Consider the following 21,759-nt stretch of genomic DNA (forward strand, 5'->3'; position numbering starts at 1 on the left):
AACGAAGCATTCCACAGGCCGACTGGCGACGAGATAGTCCCCCTGCGACGAAACTGTTTGAGCGTCAACGCCCCCACGCGCTCTTCACCCTCTGTCTCTTCTGCAGAAAACACGTGAGAGACGCGGCTCCTGTCCTGGTCTCGTTCACCCCCGGAAACAACGGGAGAGGAAGCAGACCAAGAGGAAGAAGAGAAGCCAGGAGGAGCAGAGAGGAGTTTCGTTGAGTCTGAAGGGGGGTACCCGGCGGAGGAATTCGTGAACGCAGGCGCCGCAGCCGCGAGAGTGTGGCAAGAGGCAACAGTCGGAGTTGGAGGCCCGAGGGGAGAGAAAAATCGGCAAAAACGCGGGGGCGGACGCACGGAGAGAGACGGCGCAGAGGGACAAGACGGGCGAGAGAGGAGGGGCGGCGCCCTGGGGGGAAACGCACGAGAACGTTCCGGTCGACTTCTGCACACGCTGCAGCCGCTTTCGGGTCGCGCTTCTCTTTCTCCTGGACCGACGGCGGTTCCCGTGGAGCCACGAGGCCCGGTGAGGCCTGCGTGAATCGCGGAGAGAGTCCGCTGCATTTTCGAATGTTTTTGAAAGTAGCAAAAGGCGACGACAGGAGGCCTCGCGCCGCAGTGGTTCTAGAGAAAAACACTCTGGAAATGCAGCAGCCTTCGACCGGAAGGAAAACGGAAAGAGGGCGCGGCGCGAAATGAGGTAGGCCCCCTCTGAGAGCCGACAGAACCGCGGAACCATACAGACTAGTGTGGAGAGAGACAAGAAAGTGTGTGTCTACGTACATATGTGAATATGCAGATACACACTTATATACACATACACAGATATATATATGTATATGTATATATGTGCATATATGCGTTTTTGGGTGTCTAAGGCGAGAAGAGACCTCGCCGTCGCAGGTTGAGAGGCAGAGCGCCACACAAAAATGTGAGAGGGTTATTTGGCCGGATGTGTGTGAATGTTCTAGAGAGAAGGGGGGTAGGGCGAGAGGACGGAGCGAGAGAGAAAACCAGGGACTCAGAGAAGCGTCAGAGGCTGTCTTCCCACGAAGTCGCCGCTTTCCCAGGGGAACAAGAGCCGCGAATGAGTAGAGCCACAAAGAGACAGGGAGGCCGCATGCTTGGAGGCGCTCGAGGAGAAGACCGACTTTCTTGACGAGTTGTGATTCAGGTGTATGGACACCTCAGCAGGTCAGTCGTCTCAGCTGAGGCGTACCTACAGCCGCTGCAGCAGTCGAAAAGCTGTCGACGCGGACACGCCGAACGGGGACAGAGACAGCCAGGCAACGACAGATGCGGTTTTTGAAAAGGCAGGCGAACGAGGCAGGACCAGAATCCTCGGTGGGCCGCGAGCAATCGTTTTCCTGCCGCAAGATCACCACGGGATTCAAAGAAATCGCGTTTTTCGACATTGCATGAAAACTACGAGGCTCGATGCAGATGCGCTCATGCGCAATTCGCACAGCGTTGCATTTTTTGCCTGCCAGACTCGAGTGGCTCGACGGCGTCAGCTGCGTCGGTTTCTGCCTTGTTTGTCTGACAGGCGTTTTCCCGCACCCCTCGAAAATCGACTCCGAGACTTTCTTGCGGAGAAGTGTCTGCCGCGGGCCTTCTCGACTTTGCGTCGTAGGCAACGCTTCGATTTCTCCTCGACCGCTGTTTCTCAAAATATCAGCCGGCGTGATACATGCATTCAACGGCGATGCATGCGCTGGTCTGATGTGCTGTTTAATTGAGCCGGCCACGTTTTTCTCGTTAGAGCGAGGTAAAGTCGGAGTACCGAAACAGTGTAGGGCATGACCCTGACGGAAAGGCGTGGCTCTTCGGCTCTATCTGCACGGCACTGGGGTGTATGTACACTGCCACCCAGTGCCTGTGCATGTCCGTAGGGCTCCAAATGCACGAAGAGATGAAGAAAGCCCGAAAATGGCGGCTCTACATGACTCCTGTTCTCTCTCTTCACTCCCTTTCGTCTTGGGGAGCTCTCTTTCCGCTCGGTGTTCTTCATCACTCGTAAACGGCTGAGACGGGCGGCTTGCGCAGTCCAGTTCTGGCCCTCGCAACTCCGCTGTACAGACAACCCCGCTCGCGGTAATGAGTTCGATTCACATGACCTATACGGTTGGAGAAACACGCAGCTCCCACTCACCAGAAGAGTTCGATGTCCTCAGAGAGATGTGAGCCGTAACCATGGAAGCATGGATGCTGTTCATACATATACAACTGTATACATATATATATATATATATATATAACATTGCATGCATAGAACGCTATATGTATAAGGAACTAGATAGCTGAGAAAAGTGTTTCACTGATAAATACGTGCGTATTTATACTTTGCGTATTGAAATGCGTCCACGTTTTTTCCTGAAGTTCATTGTGCATGTACATCCATCGAGCGTTTTTTTGCCTACAGTCCGTCGGCCGTGGTTTCGCAGCAATGAGGCCGTCGTCCTCTTTCTCGCCGTCCTCTCCGGCCTCTCCTTCTTTCTCCTCTTATCTTCCGCACGCGTCTCCTCTTTTTTCTACTCGCTTCACCTTCCCTTCTCCAGGTCAAACGTCGCCCCTTTTTCGTTTTCTGCCTTGTCTCTCCCAGTCTATTCTTTCGCGTTCGCGCGCGCCTCTCTCCTCGTGTCCTCGTCTCGCGACTTCTTCGACTTCACCTCCTCTGTTGGTTTCTCTCGCCTCCTTTTCCGCGCCTCTTTCCTCTTCTTCCTGGTTCTCGTCCTTCTCGTCCCTGCTGTCTCCGGTTTCCACACGTCTCCGCTTGAACGCCTCCTTGCCTGGACCTTCTCCAGTTGCATGCGCCCCGGGATGCGCCTCCCTCTCTGCGCCGTTCCGGCTCTTCGGCACTGCTTTCCTTCCTCCTGCAGTCTCTCCAGCTGCAGTCGCCGCTGAGGCTCGTGTCTCTTCCTCTCTTCTTCCCCCGGTCCCATCACCGCGAACACTCCCTTCTCACGTTCCATCGTCTTTCGCTTCTCCTTCTCCACAGGGCGTCGAGGTGACGGGATCTTTTCCTCTTCTTCCGCAGGCAGGGGTGGTCCCAGAAAATGCGCTGAGTTCCTCTTTTCTTCCGGCGGACATGTTGCCTGACTGTCGGGGTCTGGTGTATCCAATCCATCACGGCGAGCCGCTGCCACTGCTCGCGGTGCGCCTGTGCCGAGAACAAAAGTGAGTTTCTAGAAAACGAGACAGCTGGAAAGGAGAGCGAAGAAGACCCACCTCGACTCTGCTGACTCCACTTTTTGCCTCTCCGCGCTCCCCGCCGATGCGTCTGTTCGTTCTTCCCCTTCTCTATGTCTGTTCTGTGTCTGTTTTTCTCTCTCTTTCCCCCGCGTCTCCCTGTCCGCTCTTTCGACGCTTTCCCTGGCCCCGTTGCTTGTCCTTTTCTTCATCTCCGTTGCCTTCCTGCTCTTTCTGTTTCGGGTCCGCTCAGGGTTCAGGAGTTGGCCGCGAACATCGCGCAGCGTCTTTTGGATGCGCTGAAGGAAGCCGAAGAGAAGCGAAAAGGCGAAACTTGGGAAGAGGAGAGACGCGCCTTGCGCGCCGCGAACCGCCGCAGCGAGGAAGGGAACCTCAAAGCTCTCCTAGACTGCACAACGTTCAGAAAGGGAGAGAAACGAAGGAAGGGCGGCCTCGAGAAGGGAGACGCAGAACAGCGACACTCGCGCATTCGATGCTACTGGCCAACGATAGAAGACGACGCCTCAAAGTACGGAAAAGGGGGAATCTGCAAACATCCTGCTTGAGTTCGAATCGCGTTCGATATCCACATGCGAAACTGCGGGGGATGCTTCCTGCGGGTTTGCGCTGCCGTCTCTTTCTCAGGAATTCTTGTCTGGGCCTCTTCTCGCCGCAAGGGTGTCGCGTGAAACGTGGTTCGGTTTCTGCAGACTCCACTTTGCACCATGTTCTCTCTGTTTTGTGCTGTCAGGATGAGTGTCTTCTTTCGAGAGTTCCACGCCACTCTCTACCTCCTCTTCGAACCAAGGCTTTTCTCGTCTCCCCCCCTTTCTCCCTTCCTCGCTCCGTCCTCTTCTTCTCTTTCTCCTTCCTCTTGTTCCTCTTCCTCTTCTTCCTCTTCCTCTTCTTTTCTTTCTACTTCCTCTTCCTCCCCTTCCTCTTCTTCTCTTTCTCCTTCGTTTTCTCTTCCGGTTTCTGCTGTTTCTTCGTCGCTCGCGTCTGTTCAGGCGTCGACTGGCGGGGACTGGGACTCTGTGGAGGGCCGGGCGGCTCAAGGCGAAGCGCTCGCCATCGACGCTCGCTCAAACGGCGAGTTTGTCTTCGCGCTTCTGCATCCACACGTCTTGGAGATGGTCGTCCCTTCTCTCAAGCAAGGGAAGCGTCTCCACTTGCTGCTCGCCTTTCTCCACTGCGTCGAAAGGTAAGGCTTCTTCTTCGCTGTCGAATTCCTGGATATGGGGAGTCTCCAGAAAAAAGACAAACGGCGGAGGGTGGCGACAGAGCGAGGGATCGAGAAGGCGCAAAACGCAGGGAGGTGGACGCAGCGGTTGGGGCGGCTCTTCTTCCCCCCCTTTCACGGCAGAGAGGAAAAACCCCTGCACACGACACTGAAAGAAAACGTGCAACGCATGGGACGTCGGGCTCTCTCCCCCTGTATCTCCTCTCCACTGCCAAACACAGACTCACCACTTCCCTTCCCTCCCCTTTCTCTCTTCTCTCTTCCTCTGTCTTCCCTCCCGGGCTTCGACTTTCACCTCTGTGTGTGTGTGTGTCCCGCGGTGTCTGTGTTCTCTGGTTTTCTTGTCGCCGCACGCGCCTTCACGTGTGTCTCCTCTCTTCCTGCGTTTCCCAGCTACTTTGCGCTGCATCCGTGCAGCAAGGAGACCGTCGATCCGAATCGTCTCTTGTTTGCCGTGGGACCGGCTCGTGCACTTCTTCTTCTTTCGCGTCTCGGCTTTTTCCTCGCTGAGCCTTCGCAGTGCGCGGCGCTCCCGCAGCTTCTCTTTGCCAAGCTCGGTCCTTCCTCAGTCGACGCGATCCTCCTCGAGCTCCTGAAGGATCCTGGCGGGAACGTCTTTGAGGCGATAAAGTTCGTTTCTTTCCTCCGAGCTTTGGAGAAAACGAAGAGCCTCGACGCGCCTTTGAAAGGCTCGCGGTGGACGCTCCGAGATGTCACCGACAGCGTCAGCAGCCGCAGATCCGAGCACCTCCTCCTCGCCTTCCTTCGCTCCCTCGCTCCACCCGAAACGCAGGGAGACAGCGCCGAACGCGAGAGCGGCGAGAAGGCAGTGGTTGGAGAAGAAATAATCCGGAAGGAAGAAGAAAGAGAACGCGGGGAGACACTCGCAACGGAAGCCTGTGCGTGGCTGGCGAGGAAGACACCCGACACAGGTACAGAGAGACAGAAAATGAGAAAGAACGTGAATGAAATGGAAAGCGAATGAGAAAGAAAGAACAGCACATTTCACGTTTGCTGATCATGCGTGTCATGTGCAATCAAGAGAACCGGGTGTCTTGAGTGACGCTTCTTGGGAGAGAAGACTGGCTTGACTTTCTTCGCTTCCGACGCCTCTCCATGAAAACCCTTCGACATCTTCTCGGCCTGTTTTCGTCTCACACGGGTCGCTGAGACGTTTCACTCTTCTCGCGTGTGGAGCATCGAGCAGGACAAACGCCTAAAACCATGCGCATGCAGATATGTAGGTTTTTGCCAGGAGGTAGCTCTGCATGTGCTCACGCACTCTCATGCCATCCCAACATACACCTACACGTCTACATGTCTTTCTGTAGGCCACGTATATATATATATATATATATATATCTGTATATGTATGTATGTATGTATGTATGTATGTATGTATGCCTGCATGTATTGACGAGTAACTGCTGCAAGTGCGTGTGTTTGTACACGCGAAAAGTTCGTGTTTTTGAGGGCCCGTCTGGCGAGAAACTTTGAAGGAAAGCTGGAAAGCTGTCTTTCTGCTCCGGCTGTTTGAGAGACCGTCCCTGCGCGTGTCTCCATTTTGCGCAGGCGAGATCGCCGACTCTTGGGGATACTTGGTGAGTCGGGCATTCTTGCTCAGCCGCCTCCGTCGCCAGCAGGCAGCCCCTGCCGCTCCCGAGCTGGCGTCTCGGGCGGAGAACGAAAGCGACTCTCAGGAAGGGCGGAAAGGAACCTGCCGAGAGAGCGAAGAAGTGGAAGAAGACGGCGGGTGTGAGGAAGGAACGAAGCGTTTGGGAGGAAGGCCTCGCGGAAGCGAAGCTGCCGTCGAGACGGCGGTGAAGCCTCGCGGTGTACGGACACTCGACGGAGACTATGTCCCTCAATTGCACGCGTCGGATACCCAAGAAGAAACAGCCAAAGGAGACGAAACAGATTCAGAAGAAGAGGAACTCTTGAGTCTCCCTTGTGTGGCCGATAGCGCTGGTTCTCCCGGATGCCCATCTGCTTCCTTTTCCCCGTCCTGGACGCTGCCGCCAGAGGCCAGTCCTCAACGAGAAGAACACCCGACTGATGCCAGAAATTCCCCACTTCTGTCTCCTTCTTCTTCTCCGTCTTCTCCCTCTTCTTCTTCTCCTCCTTCTTCTCCTCCTCTTCCTCCTCTGTCTCTGCCTTTTGGCGTAGATCGCGTCGTTTTCTTAGACACGGTGGAGGGTCTGACTCGCCTGTTCGCGTTTCTTCGCGCGTCGCAGGAAGCCGCGTGTCGGGTGTTGACTCCTGCAGAGGCCGCGGGCGCCTCTCTCGCGCCGCCGAGGGTGCGGTGGAGAGACAGCCGGGGAGCGCCTCCCGCGGAAGGAGGTCCCTCCGCCCGTTCCTCGCCTTCTCCCTCTCTTTCTACAGGGGGAGACGCCGACCGTGCACAGGTCGGGGCGGCGGGAAGGGATGCCGTGCTCCACGCGAACAAAGACAGGAAAGAAGCCATCGAAAAGAAAGACAAGCGAGGAGAGAACGAAGAGGAAGGAATGAGAGGCGACGCAGCAGGCAAACACGGACAGAAAGCCATCAGACGCCCTGAAGCGTGTGAGGCGGTGTCGGGCTGCTGGGCTGAGGGTCAGTCTTCGCTTGTGCTCTCCCGCGAAGAGTCCGTTTCCGCGACGGCGCGAGAGACTGCCGTTTCGTTGCTGCCGCCTCTTCCCTCCGTCGTTCCTTTTCTGCCTTTCGTGGTGGCGTTGGACCTCGAATGGACCTTGCCGCATGCAGCCAGTGTGCTGTCTCTCGCGACCGAGAGCCGCGTGTTCCTGATTGATTTGGTCAACCAGAATCCGGTGTACAAGGCGACGCTTCTCCAGCTGCTGCGCTGGGTTTTTGCAAATCCCTTTATCGCCAAGTTGATGTACCAAGCCAGTGGAGACATCACCAAGTTGTTCTTCGCGCTTGGAGCCGTCGGCAGACCTGGGGTGCTCACGCACTGCATCGACCTCAGGTAACACAGCCGAGTCGGGCACAGATGCCACCGCGTTGACTCTCCACAAGGAAAGGGAAAGCAACAAACCGTTCCTTCCCGCTCCCTGTTCTGAAGACACATACGTATAGATGTGCGTATATGTGCACACACAAATGTGTATATCTATCTATCTATCTATCTATATATATATATATATATATGTACATAACTAGGGATGTACAGATACTGTTATAGGTATAGATAGGTGTAGGTGGTTTGTGAAGTGTGCCGTTTGGTTTCTGCCTCGATCAATGTCTCTGTCCGAGCGAGTGCGTGTTCGCAGTTTTCTGTTCTCGCTTCCTTTCTGTCTGTATGTAGACACCCGCGAGTTCGGCTTTCGCCAGGATCGACAGATCGAGTGGCGAGAAGAGTGCATGAGGCGCCAGCGGGTTTCCTGCCGCCTGCCGAAGTAGCGACTGCCGGCCGTGCTTCCGCTTTGGGCTGGAAGGCTGCAAGGACTCTGCCTGCGACAAACGGAGGGGAGAGAGAGACGGGGCGGAGACAGCCGGAAGAAGGCGGGTGCGACGCGACCGACGCAGAAGGGAAAGATGCCGGCGAGCAGACGGGGCCGGGGGCGAGGCGCGTTCGCTTGGGGGAAGACCGCTCGGCCGCCGCACAGAGAGAGGAGTGGGAAGACGCTGGCGGAAACGAAGACGAGACGCCTGGGAAGCGCGCGCGCCCCGTCAAACGACGTAAGGGCTGCGGCCGAAAAGGCGCGTGTCGCGGGAGAGAGAGCCCCGAAGCAGATCGCAGAAAACGAGGGTAGCTCAAAACATGGAAACGGAAAACGGGGGCGATCGCCCCCAGTGCATGCATGGGAATGGTCTGCGTGTCTCTGGTCTCGATATCGTCGCAGGAGAGATGCGTCGCGAGCAGTGTCGACGTTTTTCGTCCCTCTCTGTTTCGGCTGTCGGCCGATCTGCAGCTGGAGGTGTATCTGTTTCTCCGCGTCGGTCACATGCTGCGTCGTCGAGCCGATCGACTTCTGTGAGTGTTTCCCTCTGGCACGCGAGCGATGAGTCTGTACACCCGCCGTGTGGGGCGACCCGTCCCTCCGTCGCCGCTCCTCTTTCCTTTCTCTGTGCAGGCTTCCCGAGTCTCCAGGAGATGTGTCGACAGGTGCTGCATGCGGACTTGGATAAAGCCGAGCAGCGATCGAACTGGAACATGCGCCCTCTGACGGTCTCTCAGACCCGCTACGCAGCCTTGGACGCGTATGTCCTCATTCTGCTCGAGGCCGCTCTGAGGCGCCACGGATGGGTACCCGAGAACATCCTCGGCGGCCTCGGGGAATTCAGCGCGCTCGCCTTCCGTAAGTCAACCGTCTCATACGTGAAGAACGTGTTGTGCCGCACGTCGTCATTGTTAGATCCACGCAGGATACCTCCACATCTCTCCAAATACACATGTGCATGCACGTCTATATCCGGAACTTCTCGTAGGTGCCTCCCGCCCTTTTTCCCTGTTTTTTCTCTCCCAAGAGGGCGTCGGAATGCGCGGTGTGGGACGGAGCGGCTCTCCCGAGTATTTGGGTTCTCTGTCTCTTCCCTTCTCTAAGTGCAGGTGGACGGCCGGCGGATTTTCAGATCCACTACCAGAAGAACGCGAGTATGCAGGCGTCCAAGGTCGAGGCAGCCGAAAGACGGGAGTTCAGATGGCGGTGACGGTGGCCACGTCGCCCTCGCGCGGCCGGGCGGCGATTTGATGGGGCTCTGCGAAATCGGTTCGCCGATGGAGATTGACAAATCGAGAGGCGTATGGCAGTGTGTGTGTGTGTGTGTCAGCGACTGCGTCACTGAGGACTGTGGATAACTATTGTGGAAATAGAACCAACTGAACACGCTGTATATTAACATAGCAGGGACAATCGTGGTAATCGTTCGCTTGCAGGCACCCTCCGATCGGGAAACCGTCGAGTCACGAACCCAGGGAACACATGCTGACGTCCCGGCACAAAACGGATTTAGCCCAATACACGTAGCCGCTCAGTATCGCGTGCTGGCGCTGAGCGGGATCCGTCCGCCGCGTGGACTCCGGGGCCGGTATCTCAGGGCCTTGTCAGCCGAGTAGGCACAAGGTTAAACAGAGCTCCTTCCGTGCGGGGCGCCTAGAACAGATGTCTTCTTTTCGCATCGAGTTCGAGGCGCCACAGAAGGAAACAACTCAGTTTAGGCGGAAGAACTCTGACGGAAATCCACCTTCGAGCGCACCGGCGACGCGCCGGTGCGCTCTACGAACGCTGTGCCTCGCAATCGCCGTGAGTCCGAGGTCAGAGACCGCAGGTGATATTCAACCTAAAGGGGCGAACAGACGGAAGAATGCTTGAGTCTTCTGGAACGCCGCGAAAGTGCTGGCTGATGGGTTCTAACCGGTCCTCTGTGAAGATATTCCTTCGCGTCGTGCATGCATCGCCTCCAGTTGTGTTTGGTTCGCTGGTGATCTAGGAGTCACGTTATCTGAGAGCAGACACTGCTGTCTCACGGAATACTTCCCAAGGGTGCTCGCATGAGGCCGGTGTTTGTGCCGTGCAGAAAAATGCCTGCAAACAAAGCTGAGCGAACCCGCCGTTTCCGCCTCAGCGGCTGCTTCTGACCTGTAGACGGACCCCTGGTCGCATGCCGCCAGTCCCCGCAAACCGAATTTGGGAGTAACACGACAGCGTTGGAAAACCTCACGGTCGCTCTAAGGCACCAAACGCGATGGAAACGGGAACTGGCTTGCGCGTCTGCAATGTCTGAGGAACAGGAATAAGAGACGCAGTTTCTCGGGGAAGAATCGTGCAGCACTGTAGTGCCCTGGATCCTGGTCGACTACGCCAGGTGCGGTGTGCAAAAAAGTAATTTCTGAAACAGAAGTCTCGGCGTACAGAGACCGGGCGATGTGGGGGCTACGCAGCTCGGTCCAATCACTGCCCCGGTGGTACTACAAATGGTGTCTGACAGCATCCTTTTGTGCAATGAGTGGCCGAACGCTGCGCATCAGTCCGCCAGTCCATCCTATCTTTGCCGACACTCCCCCCTTTTCCACGGGCATCTTTAGCTTTTGAGCTGGAAATCCACACATCCCTGTACATCCGAAGCGTCAACAATGCCGTTCACCTTCCTGTGATGTTCACGCCAACAACGAATCAACCGAGTACACGCCCCGTTCCACGAAGATATTCCACATTACAACGTACAAAAACGTATTCGCATCTCCATTTCTACAGGAACTATGCGTAGCTGTCCATTAAACAGGCAAGCGGGTAAATACCTGTTGGCGGTCGTATTCGTATTTAAATGCTCGCACTCAGGGATATGAGGTCCTCGCTTCAAGCAGTTTTGTCGTGTCGGCTTACAGGTTTCCCTGGCAGTGGCTGCTTTGCTCTCGGGAGCACTCTCAGCCGTCAATAGCTGTCCAAACCTCAACAAGGCAGTTCAAACCTATCAAAGGGCTGCATCTGTGTGCATAAAAGTTTTTTTTTTTTCATCGGGAGTCAGGCTCTTCCGGAAGGCCGATTATCGAGACTCGCTACACCCGGGGCATTCCACGAATTATAGAGCGCGAGAGAGGCAGGTGCGTCGTGCGCGGTCAATTTCATGCCTCTTTTTGTTTCCGTCCCGCTCACAAAAATCGGCGTGCACCGCTGGCGTCCACTTTTGTGTCCATTCATGCCACTGGTTTGTAATGCGCAAGGCACCGCGCCTCCACTGGTGCATGGGCTCGGTTGAAGAGTGCGAAAGCTGTAGCTACTCTACCAACTGACCTCCGAGTCCACACGGAAATGGCGCCTCATTCCTATTCGAAGATCATGAAGAAAAACACAGGAGGGAATGGATGTGTGTGGTTAACATTTCCCAGCCGAGCCGGTGGCCAGCGCGATGACGGTAGCAGACCAGAAGGCCGGGAGGGGTGACCTTGGCAGGGGAACCCAGCAACTAACCGATGTCTCACCTTTTGACTGAACAGAAATAGGCTTGGCAGAATAGTTCCAGTTTCGCTGGTTTACCGCGCGACGGCCAGGGGACTATCCACGTGCCGTGTCTAGTGCGCCGCCAGAGCCCGACTACAATCTGCAGCGGCGGCAGGTCCATCGATTTCGCCCGCGGCAGCGAGACACACGACTCTGAAACATCCATTCAAAAAGGAAGCAGGTATTTCGAAATGTACCAAGCGCCAATGGCAGTTTCACATGAGGAGTGCCGTAGAAGCCGGTTATATCATCGTCGGCCGTTCAAACCGCTCCGGAAGATTCCGGGCCCCTAGGTCTCATTCACACTTTCCGCGTCCTTTCTCCACAACCCCGACCTTGGCATACCTACACGCTTTCTTCACTCAGTTCAGGTAAATTCAGGTGAGCAGTAAGCACGTTCTTCGTTTTTTGCTGGTGACAAGCTCTTGCAAGGGGAAGGCAACATGACGGAGCTGTACTATCGGTTCCATAGTGTAGTGGTTAGCACCCTGGACTTTGAATCCAGTAACCCGGGTTCGAGTCCCGGTGGGACCTGTTGGATTTTTGCTGAGCACGAAACTAGTGTTGTTGCGCTTATGCCCACGGCGTTCCATGCAGTTTTCTCACCCTAAAGCGACAGAGTCCACTGCGACTGCAATTTGAGATCCTAATAAAATCGTGTGGACAGGTACGTGCTGTGCTCACTTGCTAGTTTCATTACATTACCACTCAAACAGGGACGAGCAAGGCTCGTGTAGCACAGCGTCCGTGTTTCTCTGCACTTGGCACACACATCAAGCAAGATTGTGACGCAGCTGCTCACGGGTTTCGGAGATCCTCGTCTTCGACCCCGGGAGCGGTCTGTCGGCCTCGTCTGCACTGTGCACTTGCGGTTAGGTTTGTCCCAGTGGTACGTCGTTCTTTCGTCCTCCCTATTCCCGGCTGGACGACACTGGTGATTTATGCAGAACTAGGAATACGACTTCTCGTTTAATTCAGTGGGGGGAATGTGTAACGTGGTTGGTTTGGACTTGCTTTCTTCCACGCGTTTCCAGCTAACCATCTTCACGTGCCCACCGTAGAAGGGTGTGTATCTTGGCAGCTCACAGCCGTGGGAATCTAATTGCAACTGATTTGGACTGACACGCGATTCCGAATCGTATGGATCTCGATCCGGACCTAGGTGTGTGATGGATGTACTCCTCGACATCGACAAAGCTTATACGGAAAACAGAGAGTCGAAGGTTCTTTGTACGAGCAGCGGCAGAGTATCCTTGCCAATACGGGGCTTACAAACCACAAAACCTGCCGCCCGCTCACAAGACACTATCGGAGAGTCGCGATGTTGAGGCAACAGTCCGTGATGCCCCTGTCATTGAACCCCTGCATTTCGTCCACGCTCTCTACTCTTCTTTTTCCCTTCCAACCCCAGACCGCCTCCATCTTTGGTCGACTCCCTCCAGCTCCACCGCACACTTGCCGAATCCTGCTGCGTTCGTAGCTCCTGTGCAAATGATATGCTCAGTTTGCGGCGAGATCTGCTCACGTCTTGTTCAGCACCTGGGCTTTTACGCCGCCTCCCTCTCCCTCGCCCCCCTTTTTGGCTGGGGAAACGAGTGCTTTGTAAACCACTGACGGGGATCTCGGACCTCGGCGGCCTGTAGTCGAGTTCCTGTCCGAATGAATCCGAAGCAACCACCCCCAAAAGACCATTCAAATCACAAAGATCAACTTGTGTCTCCACCTCCACAGGGGGTAGGAGAACGCACCTGGGTATGTGTATGTGCATCTGAATGGCCGCAAATTCACGGGGACGCCCCTCTGCCGGATGGCCCCCTCTGCAATACCTCTTCCGCACGCGAAACGGTATCCTTCAGTGGCGTCAGATGGTCTGATGTTGCACCTTGCGTAGAGGCTGGGTCGGAATCTTGAAGCTCCGCGATCAGCCTTTTTAGGTCGACGAGGAGGCTCAAAAGCTTATCGAAGAGACTTCGTCGCTGCTCGTTTGCCTTTTTAATGTCCTCCCCGTGCTTCCAGAGTTCTTTCCTGGAACTCCCTCCGAGATTTATAAAGTATATGCGCGTTTCATTCTCTTCGTCTATGGTGCTGATTTGTTGAATTAAGGTCTCCATGTCTGCGGCTGTATGTTGCGCCACGCCGATCTTGTCTTCTTTCGGCGGCGCCCCGCCAGCCCCACCCACCTTTCGTGAGAGTCCTGTGGAGACTGCCAAGCGGACGGCAGTAACATGCCTCTGTGGGACAACAACGACAGTTGTCACCAGGACATAAAAGAAAAACGAACGTATCGGGACTGAAGGCATCGCTGATGACAAGTTGACAGACCACGGAGATGCCAGTGAGACACAACAGGCAGAAAGCTGCCGAATTTGGTTTCTTCACGTTCCTTGACCGAGGATTAAAGCTCACGGAATGCTCGAAAACGACGAAGAGTGCGAATAAGCTCGTGACTGTGCACGCTGCGACTGAATAGAGGTATTATTGCCAAAAAAAATGTACACGAAATCTTGACGGACCCCAGTGAAGACACGGGAGCTCACCGCACATGTGGTGGGCACCGTTCACACATGACAGACAGCGAGAGCGAGCGCGCCAGTCCGGCGTTGCTGCAACGAGACGCCAACCTCCCGATCTTTTTTTGACCAGTCCTGGCTGTTATAACTAGATCAAACGTGTGTGTGATAGCCGTTAGACGTGTGTGGTCGGCAATGGGGCCCCTCCACTCTGTTTGGAAGTTCATGAGTCTGTTCATTTGCAGCGCGTGTCCGCTAGCTCCTCTCAATGGCAGCAAAGAGTCTGGCTAGGCAGGTCGACGGGGCCCGTACAAATTTATTTTTCTTGCAGTCACTGCCGTGTTAATTGCAAACCGGGCGCAAAGCTGGCCACATGACAGCAATAGACCCCATTATCGTTCAGCAGTACTTGTAAATGTTGCCGATGTCCTTCACTCCTTGTCGTCTGGTTCCTGGTGGTTTGCGACACGTGCCTGCTGAGCCGTTTTGTGTTTGTGTGGTGCGAGTCGAGAGCTGGCTGTAGGATACTGAAATCCAACACGCTAAATGCAGCTGTCTGGCACTCCAATGGGCCGGTAATGTGCAGGACTCAAAAAGAACTTGTTGTTTGTATCTCATTACTGGAGCCATATTCAGTATCTTACGGGGCATTAGACCGAACTTGCGGAACATAAATATATCTTGGATGAGTGTATATTAGCGGCTAAACGTTAATCAAACATGCGACTTTTGGGTCTGCTGTGAAATCTATTGGGAAGAAGAGGGTTGGCAGTACTACCGGAAGTCCCGTACTTATACAGGCCCGACAGCAGCGGCTAAACCATGGGAAACTCGAGTTCAACTCGTGGTATATACTCCACAGAAAAAGCTTGTAAATAACTGTGTCTCGGATATTACCAGTCCCAGTACGAACAATTCTAGCATCTGAGTATTACTTTCGCTCGCTTAGAAGAGATTTCAAGAAGTATTCAGCCTGCGTCACTACCACAGACCGCAGGCGGGAGCCTTCCCCTACGAAACAAAACGCGGTCAAGGAAAAGCAATTAGATAACAATTCGTGTACTAACACTCCACAGTAAATGTTAAGAGAGCTGGAGTGTGACTGGGGGGGGGTGAGGCTACAAGACGACTCTCCCGTTAAACAGACAACACCTGGCGGCGCACCTATGCGGAAAGCCAGAGGTATCGTCACAATTTTGAAAAGACGGAACGTGTTCGGGTGGTAGCAGTGCAACGAGAGGATCCTGGCCTTTCAAGAACGGACCACGACTTGGCGCGTTTGCTCGTGCTACGACTTCGGTTTTGTCCTGCCTCGTGGAGGGAACAGTCCGCGATTGGGGTTGGTTTTTGCAGATAAAACCGCACATCTCATTAGCCTTCTGTTGGTGTGCTGGGGTTGTCTGTGAGGCTGCTGGCGAGTCTCGTGTGTCAGGCTGTGTTGCGAACTGATGTCAATTCACAGAACGGAGGGTTAACCCAGACGACGGCCACAGGAGACAACCCGTTGTAGTCACTCGAGCCCAGAGTACTGGAAACCATATCTGACGACGGGACAGCAGGACAGGAAGCTCTTTTGCAACACAAAACCGATTCCATTACCAAAGCTCGTCCGCGGGGTTGCTTTCGCGGTGCTGAGCATCGGGTATGTGGCCTCGCGCACTGCTTGTGACACAGGTAAACGCCTTCGAGACAGATGCGATCGTTGTGGACTCTTTTGCGGTCTTGCCATTACTATAACTAAATCCCCGTTGCGCGATACGTGGAATCACTTTCTGCGCGGAACGCAAACCCACAAGGGGCGCCGCGAGTGCTGAGGGGAGATCGTTTCTACTCACACAGCCTGCCTCTAAAGAAGGGACTTCAAGTGCCATCACCTGTCTGTGCACCGGATTTTTGGCACCGAAAAGGACCTCTTTTCTTCTTGAGATGTGAAGGTCTTTGTGCCGGTGTGCACTGTCCCTGACCGAAGAGGGAAAGTGTGCCCGCGAGGCGTGCTCACCGTCGCTGACCCGAAGAGAGGCCCATCAACGGGCCGTACGATGGAGCGTGGACTATCTCGAATGAAACAATGCGCTCTACCGCTAGTCTATGTCTCTGGCGTACCTTTTACCTACAGGTGTGTGCACGTAACAAACCTCCAGGGAAAGAACTTGATAATCCGTTCGAGTTCTCCGTGGTAAACTCAGTCACCGAATGGTGGAAAGAGCATTTATACGTTATGCAGTGTCATCGGGGATAATCCCTCCATTTAGCATGCATTCACAGATACGACCAGTCAGCGAGTGATGCCTATTGCAACGGGGACAGGAAGGAGGCGAGCCTCCCCCATGGGAGTTGATTACAAGAGTACATTCCGAGCGTGGGAGCAAGCTTTGTATCCCAGTCCTTCTTCACTCTCATTCCCGCCGTCCGCGCCCTTCCTTTCTGTGTGTTTTGACCCTCACAGCCTTTTGCCAGCGGCGCACCGTGTCTTGAGAAGAACCGACAGTTCGCTCGACGCGAGTCTCCCCTGGCTTCCTTCAGACAGCAGTGTGGTCCAGTAATGATGATACTATACACCTGACACCTAGTCGGGACTTGGTCTTTGTTTGGAAGCGCGTTCTCCGGTTCCACAGTCGGTGGAAGTCACGGTGAAGAGAAGAGGCACGAGTTGGTTTCGAGTACAGAGTGGGCGCCTCCTCATACGGGTCCACTCCCAGCACGACTCACGAGTTTGCAGTCCGTTCACCAGCACTTCGCCTTTTCCCCACAAGAAAAAACGGAGCAAGCGCATGTGTAGCGCTTGTACGCATGTACACATAAATAGATATCCCAGATGTACCATTCTTGTGATCTCGCGCACTCTCCGCGACCGTGAGTAACCGTGAAACACCTAAACCGCAGACTTGGGATTCGGTAGAGCAGGCACGGTTGAGTCTCGCCTTCTTCCGGCGTTCTGGGGGTGAGATTGAGGGGGGTGATTCGCATGCGAGAGAGTGGGGCTGTTCCACTAGTGCTCGACGCGCGTTTTTTCTCCGCAGCGTGCCGGAGATATCCCCGCGGCTTTTCTTCGAACCGCGGGGGTCTCTCTGACGTTGGGTTTCTTCCTGGCCTCTGTCTGGCGTTTACTTGCGAAAATGGCAGTTTCTTTGGTGTGAGAACTTGCTCATTCCCCTCGACTCGTATTTTCTGCCGGTGCTGCTTCTCTCTGGAGGGAATCTGAGCAGGAGAGTCCATCGCTGATTTCTTTCCCCCCGCCCGACAAGATGACGGTCCCTGGAATGAAATTCTCACTCATTCCCAAAGCCAACCGGAAGGCGATCTACGAATACCTCTTCAAAGGTACGCCTCTTTCCAACTTTTTTTTCTTGAAACGCCTGGAAAAATTGATCTGCGCTTCTCTCTGGCGCGAGGCAGGGACCACGCCCTGCCGTTTTGCGGCAACCGCCCCACGTCGGTCTGCTAAGCAAGGTCGAGCGCGTCCTACATGCTGCTCCGTTTTGCGGGGTTTGGAAAAAAGAGATGGCGAATAAAAAAAAACGGGCCTTGGTTTCTTCGCGTCTTGTTCTTTGCCGCGGAGGTTGGCGCCGGCATCTCGCCCGGCGGATGACACTCATGTGGCGTTCGACGGAGAAAAAGCAAGCACCCCAGGGTTTACTGAATGCAACTGTTTCTCCGTTTGTGCCTTCACCCGCATAATCGTCGAAACCGATTTCGCTGAAGTGTTTGTTACGTGTAACTTTGGTCACACTTGTTGGTGCGCGTCCGCACTGCGCTGTGTGCCGAACGGCGTTGTTCATGGCCAGGCACCGTCGTGCATGTTTTGTATTCTGAGGATATGCCAAGATATGCAGAACCGCGTGAGGGGACTGAGCACTCTTTCCGTGGCAGAACGGTTTCTCGACTTGCTCAGGCGTATGCGCTGTTCTACTTCGCCGGTGTGTGGGTTTTTATGTGGCGGCTTTTCTCTCTGTGTGCCACACGGCGCGGCGTTACCGCTGCGTGCTCTGCAACTGGGCGTTATTTGCCGTCGGCGACAACACCTTTTTCAGTCCATTTGGATGGTTCTCTCTTTTTTCGCATGGACTCCACGCTTTGGCCTCCAGATTTCGCGCAGTATCCGGCGCACGTTACCCACCTGTCCGGCCCATTTGTCTCTCCTTTCCTGCGCAGAGGGCGTGATCGTCGTCCAGAAGAATGGCAAGATTGAGCGACACCCCGAGGTCCCTGTTCCCAACCTCCACGTCATGATGACTCTCCGTTCTCTGCAGACCAAGAAATTCGTCGAAGAGAAGTTCAACTGGCAGCACAACTACTACTTCTTGACCAACGAGGGAATCGAGTATCTCCGAACCTACTTGCATCTCCCGCCCACAGTCTTCCCCTCCACCCTCACCAAGAAGGGTACAGGCAGACCCTCTCGCGGCGCTGAGGCCATGGGCGAAGGCGCCGACATGAACGGCGACTGGCGTCCGGTAAGCTTTTCAAACACATGAAAGCATTTGTGCCGTAGTTTTCCGCGGCGACAGACTGCCGAATATTTCCCCTCGTGACGCGTGCGACGCCTTCCGGTGTTGACGACAATGCGCAAACTTGTGCCTGCCGCTGACGCCACTTGTTCGGCAAAGTGCAGGTTGGAGTCCCAGTGGACTCGGAAACCAATCGCGTCCCCGCACTCACCGTGCCGCCTCAGACGTTTGCAAAGCGTACCATGTGGAGCTGTGTGCGCGAGTAGACCCAGCGTTTTGGTCGGGAAATTAAAATGTATACGGTGTGTGGAGAGAAGTCTTCGAGTTCGCGGGCCAAGGTGTTTCCCGGTTCTCGGAGTCAGAGAGTGGGAAGGGAACCGTGGAGAAATCCGCTGATTTAGAGGTACACGGCGATGTATGCAGTGAAATTCACTGCGGCAAAAGGTAACAGGCGTTCGCTGGCGCAATTCAGTGCGCGCACTCTAGGAAGTTCCGGACCTGAGCGGGAGTACGTGGCCCCTGGCTGTATACATAGACGGCGGCACTTCATGCTTGCGACTGAAATGGCGCGGCGTCTGACATCCTAACAGAAAGAGGGAAATGAGAGGAGCCGCCGCGATTTTCTTTCGAGCTTCTTTTTGGACGCAAAACGGAGTTTCTGTTTCTTTCGCTGTGTACTCTGTTGCAGCGCGGAGGCTTCGGACGTGGTCGTGGCCGGATGGGTGACCGCCCTGACAGGGCTGAAAGAGCGCCGCGCTACGCCTAAACAGCTTCTGTCGTTTCCTTCCCTTGTCTCGTTTCGTTTCCGAATACAGGGCGGGTGTACTCCTGTTTGACAGTCTGTTCGGGAGGTCAGACACATTTCTGTTTTGATGAGACACGTGTTGTGCCGTCCGGCAGCTCTTCATGGTCTCATGCGGAAGCAGATAAGAGAGCAGGTTGTCGCTTTTCTGCAACTCAAACGAGAACCTGCATGCAGTGAATTCTCTCGTCCGAAAAGGCACGAACTGTTGAGGCAAGTCGCAAGCGACGAAGCGCCTCGTGAATGGATCCCGGAAAAGGCGCGCGGGGTCCTCTCCGGGATTCGCGACGGAGTTCTTTCGTGGCAGCGAAAACGAAGTCGTCGCGCCATACCAATAGTCTATCGGTGGCTTTATGGTTGCGTGGGAGACAGGCACAACTGGCTGTCTTCTTGAGCTGGTGCCTACTCTTATCATGCCTGGCTATATAGGTTTCACGGCCCCTGACAAGCGCTGCTTTGCAAAGCACCACGACGCGTATACCCGGCTGACAAGTGTACGGCACACAGTTTAGGAAGCGTGTGTCGACGTCATTGAGCCCCCGAGTTAGGGAATTGTTAATCCCGTAGAACACTGCTCCGAGCCGAACACGTGTGGCGTAGCGTACCTTATTATGCAGTCCTGGATTGCTAGATAAAGGACAGCTGCTCAGATTTTGCCAGCGCACTCCGGCGAAGCAAAGTTGCGCCTGTATTCGAAGGCGAACAGAGATGTACTGGCTCTTCGCGGACACAGATGGCCGACAGAGGACGCATAACGGCTGGAATTCAACGGTCCCTCAGTTTCAGACAAGCAAACGCACTCTCCGCGTTCGGGGGGGAATGGTGAGCTTCTTCAGGGAATCTGTCAAAACCATCTCCGTTGCATAGACAGCGCGTTGGCGAGGCCTCCGCGACGGGCCTTTGATCGAAAAACGTGTTTGCTGTCCTTGCATTTCGGTGAAACGGAGAACTCAGCAGGTCTTTGACCCCGCGAGAATCTCGTCTGCTACAACGGCGATCGCAAACCTCCGAAAAAGCCATGTGGCAGGCGCCCCCGCATCGCAGGCTTGTTTCGAGGCGCTGGGGGAGAAGCCCCGTGGACGCGGAGGGGCAGTTCCTCGTTCGAACCTGTATTTACATGGAATAGATTTACAGTATCTCTCCGAACATATCTTTACTATAGAAGATAAATCCACATATAGTTGCTAAGACAGCCAAAAGCTCCCTTTGTTCCTGCACAGTCCAAGGAACCAAGACGGTCTACTGGCTGTGAGGCAGGCCGTGAAGAACGAACCGGCGAAACGCAGGCGGCAAGTGAGAGAAGCACGACTCACAAGCAGACCTCATTCAGGGAACAGCCTGGTTGGAGGAGAAGACCACCGATTCGAACCTTCGAGCCGCAAGTCGAGAAAGAGAAACACTGATTTCGTAAGGCCAAGCGTGCGTGGTTTTTGCTTTCAGAAATCTCACTTTTTCGACAGGCGACTGGGTGTCGGACAGCTCGGCCCCCGTCAGGCGGTTTGTCCGAGTGGTTAAGGAGTTGGACTTGAAATCCAATAGGCTCTGCCTGCGCAGGTTCGAACCCTGCAGCCGTCGGAAGTCTGAACTTCCATGCATGTGGGCTATCAAAGTGTTCCAGCTCCGCAAGAATGTGTCATTTGAAAAACCCCGCCAGTAGACTTCTTGCCAAAGGTCGTCGGTCCACACGTGCTAAATAGCATACATGCACGTACACCCGGATATATACCCAGATAGGTATAGAGTTTCGGCGGTCTACGTAGATAGACGGAATAGTCTGTCAGCGACCATTTCAACCCTCAACAGGATCCTGTTTTTTCATCATTGCTCTGGCCTTCCACAGACGGTGAAAAGAAACCTTCTGTCGGCCACCTGTGTCGCTCTCAGGTTTTCGCCAGGTAAAAGGCACGACTGTCTTGTGAGTCTGGTCTCGTGACACGGGGTTCGTTTTCCCCCCTTCACTCTGAGGAGCGTCTTGCGTCGTCTTCCGTCTCTCCTTTGGAAAAGGACGTGGCAGACTTGCTCGGTGACCGTTATCGCAGACGCCTTGTGTTCCGTACGAGACGGAAAAGGAATCGTGGAAGATCTGCCTCGTATGGAAAGTGAGTCCAGAGTCTTTCGCGTTTCCTTCCGCCTTTCTTCCCGGTCGTCTTATGCTTCATGTGTCTTCAGAGGCGGCGCAAACACGCCAGCAACGTTCCCCCGTGGCGGTTTTCGGTTCCTAAAAACGGAGAGAAGCCGGGGTCTGTCCACGAAAGCGAGGCAGTGCTTGCCGCTTGACTTCGTCGGGAGACACCCAGTGACGTTCCTTTCCGTGGGTAAGAAAAACCTCGCCAAATCAAAGAAGCCCGACACCGTGAACACGACAGGAAATCAAAGGCACAGATCTCGCAAAAAGGCGGCCCGTACAGTGCCGGAAAAGCGCAGATACACACCGCCACGGAAACCCCCGCACGTGCTTTGTCGCGGGTCATCGGCGAAACTGCCGAGATCTTCCATCTCAGTCACCTCTACATCGTAGACCGTGCATGCCGTAGTTCATTCATGAAAAGTGTAAATAGTAGGAATGCACGCCCACGAGTCACACCGAGAAAACCTTCACCCACATACCGTTACACACTTTCCCATGCCTC

General features: G+C 54.7%; 3 protein-coding genes and 2 non-coding genes across 5 annotated transcripts; 4 read left to right on the forward strand and 1 right to left on the reverse strand.

Moving 5' to 3' along the window:
- Positions 1-3,090: 3,090 nt before the first annotated feature.
- NCLIV_007100 (hypothetical protein) lies at positions 3,091-9,122 on the forward strand (the record flags this gene model as incomplete). Its single annotated transcript, XM_003880221.1, has 8 exons — positions 3,091-3,179; positions 3,445-3,720; positions 3,943-4,392; positions 4,825-5,363; positions 6,004-7,396; positions 7,736-8,109; positions 8,505-8,729; positions 8,899-9,122. The coding sequence occupies 8 exons, from the start codon at positions 3,091-3,093 to the stop codon at positions 9,120-9,122; spliced, it is 3,570 nt and encodes a 1,189-aa protein (XP_003880270.1).
- Positions 9,123-11,831: 2,709 nt separating this feature from the next.
- NCLIV_t040001 lies at positions 11,832-11,903 on the forward strand. The gene has a single exon. It is a non-coding gene; the product is annotated as a tRNA-Gln (tRNA).
- Positions 11,904-13,153: 1,250 nt separating this feature from the next.
- NCLIV_007105 (uncharacterized protein) lies at positions 13,154-13,669 on the reverse strand (the record flags this gene model as incomplete). Its single annotated transcript, XM_003880222.1, has 1 exon — positions 13,154-13,669. The coding sequence occupies one exon, from the start codon at positions 13,667-13,669 to the stop codon at positions 13,154-13,156; it is 516 nt and encodes a 171-aa protein (XP_003880271.1).
- A 3,455-nt stretch (positions 13,670-17,124) lies between these two features.
- NCLIV_007110 (hypothetical protein) lies at positions 17,125-19,093 on the forward strand (the record flags this gene model as incomplete). The annotated part of the gene is made up of 3 exons (XM_003880223.1): positions 17,125-17,200; positions 18,032-18,333; positions 19,016-19,093. 3 exons carry the CDS (start codon positions 17,125-17,127, stop codon positions 19,091-19,093), a joined length of 456 nt encoding a protein of 151 aa, XP_003880272.1.
- Positions 19,094-20,622: 1,529 nt separating this feature from the next.
- Positions 20,623-20,704, forward strand: NCLIV_t040002. Its single transcript has one exon. It is a non-coding gene; the product is annotated as a tRNA-Ser (tRNA).
- The last annotated feature ends 1,055 nt before the right edge of the window (positions 20,705-21,759 follow it).

This window comes from Neospora caninum, chromosome III (assembly GCF_000208865.1).
Source record: "Neospora caninum Liverpool complete genome, chromosome III".
In the NCBI taxonomy this organism is placed as follows: Eukaryota; Apicomplexa; class Conoidasida; order Eucoccidiorida; family Sarcocystidae; genus Neospora; species Neospora caninum.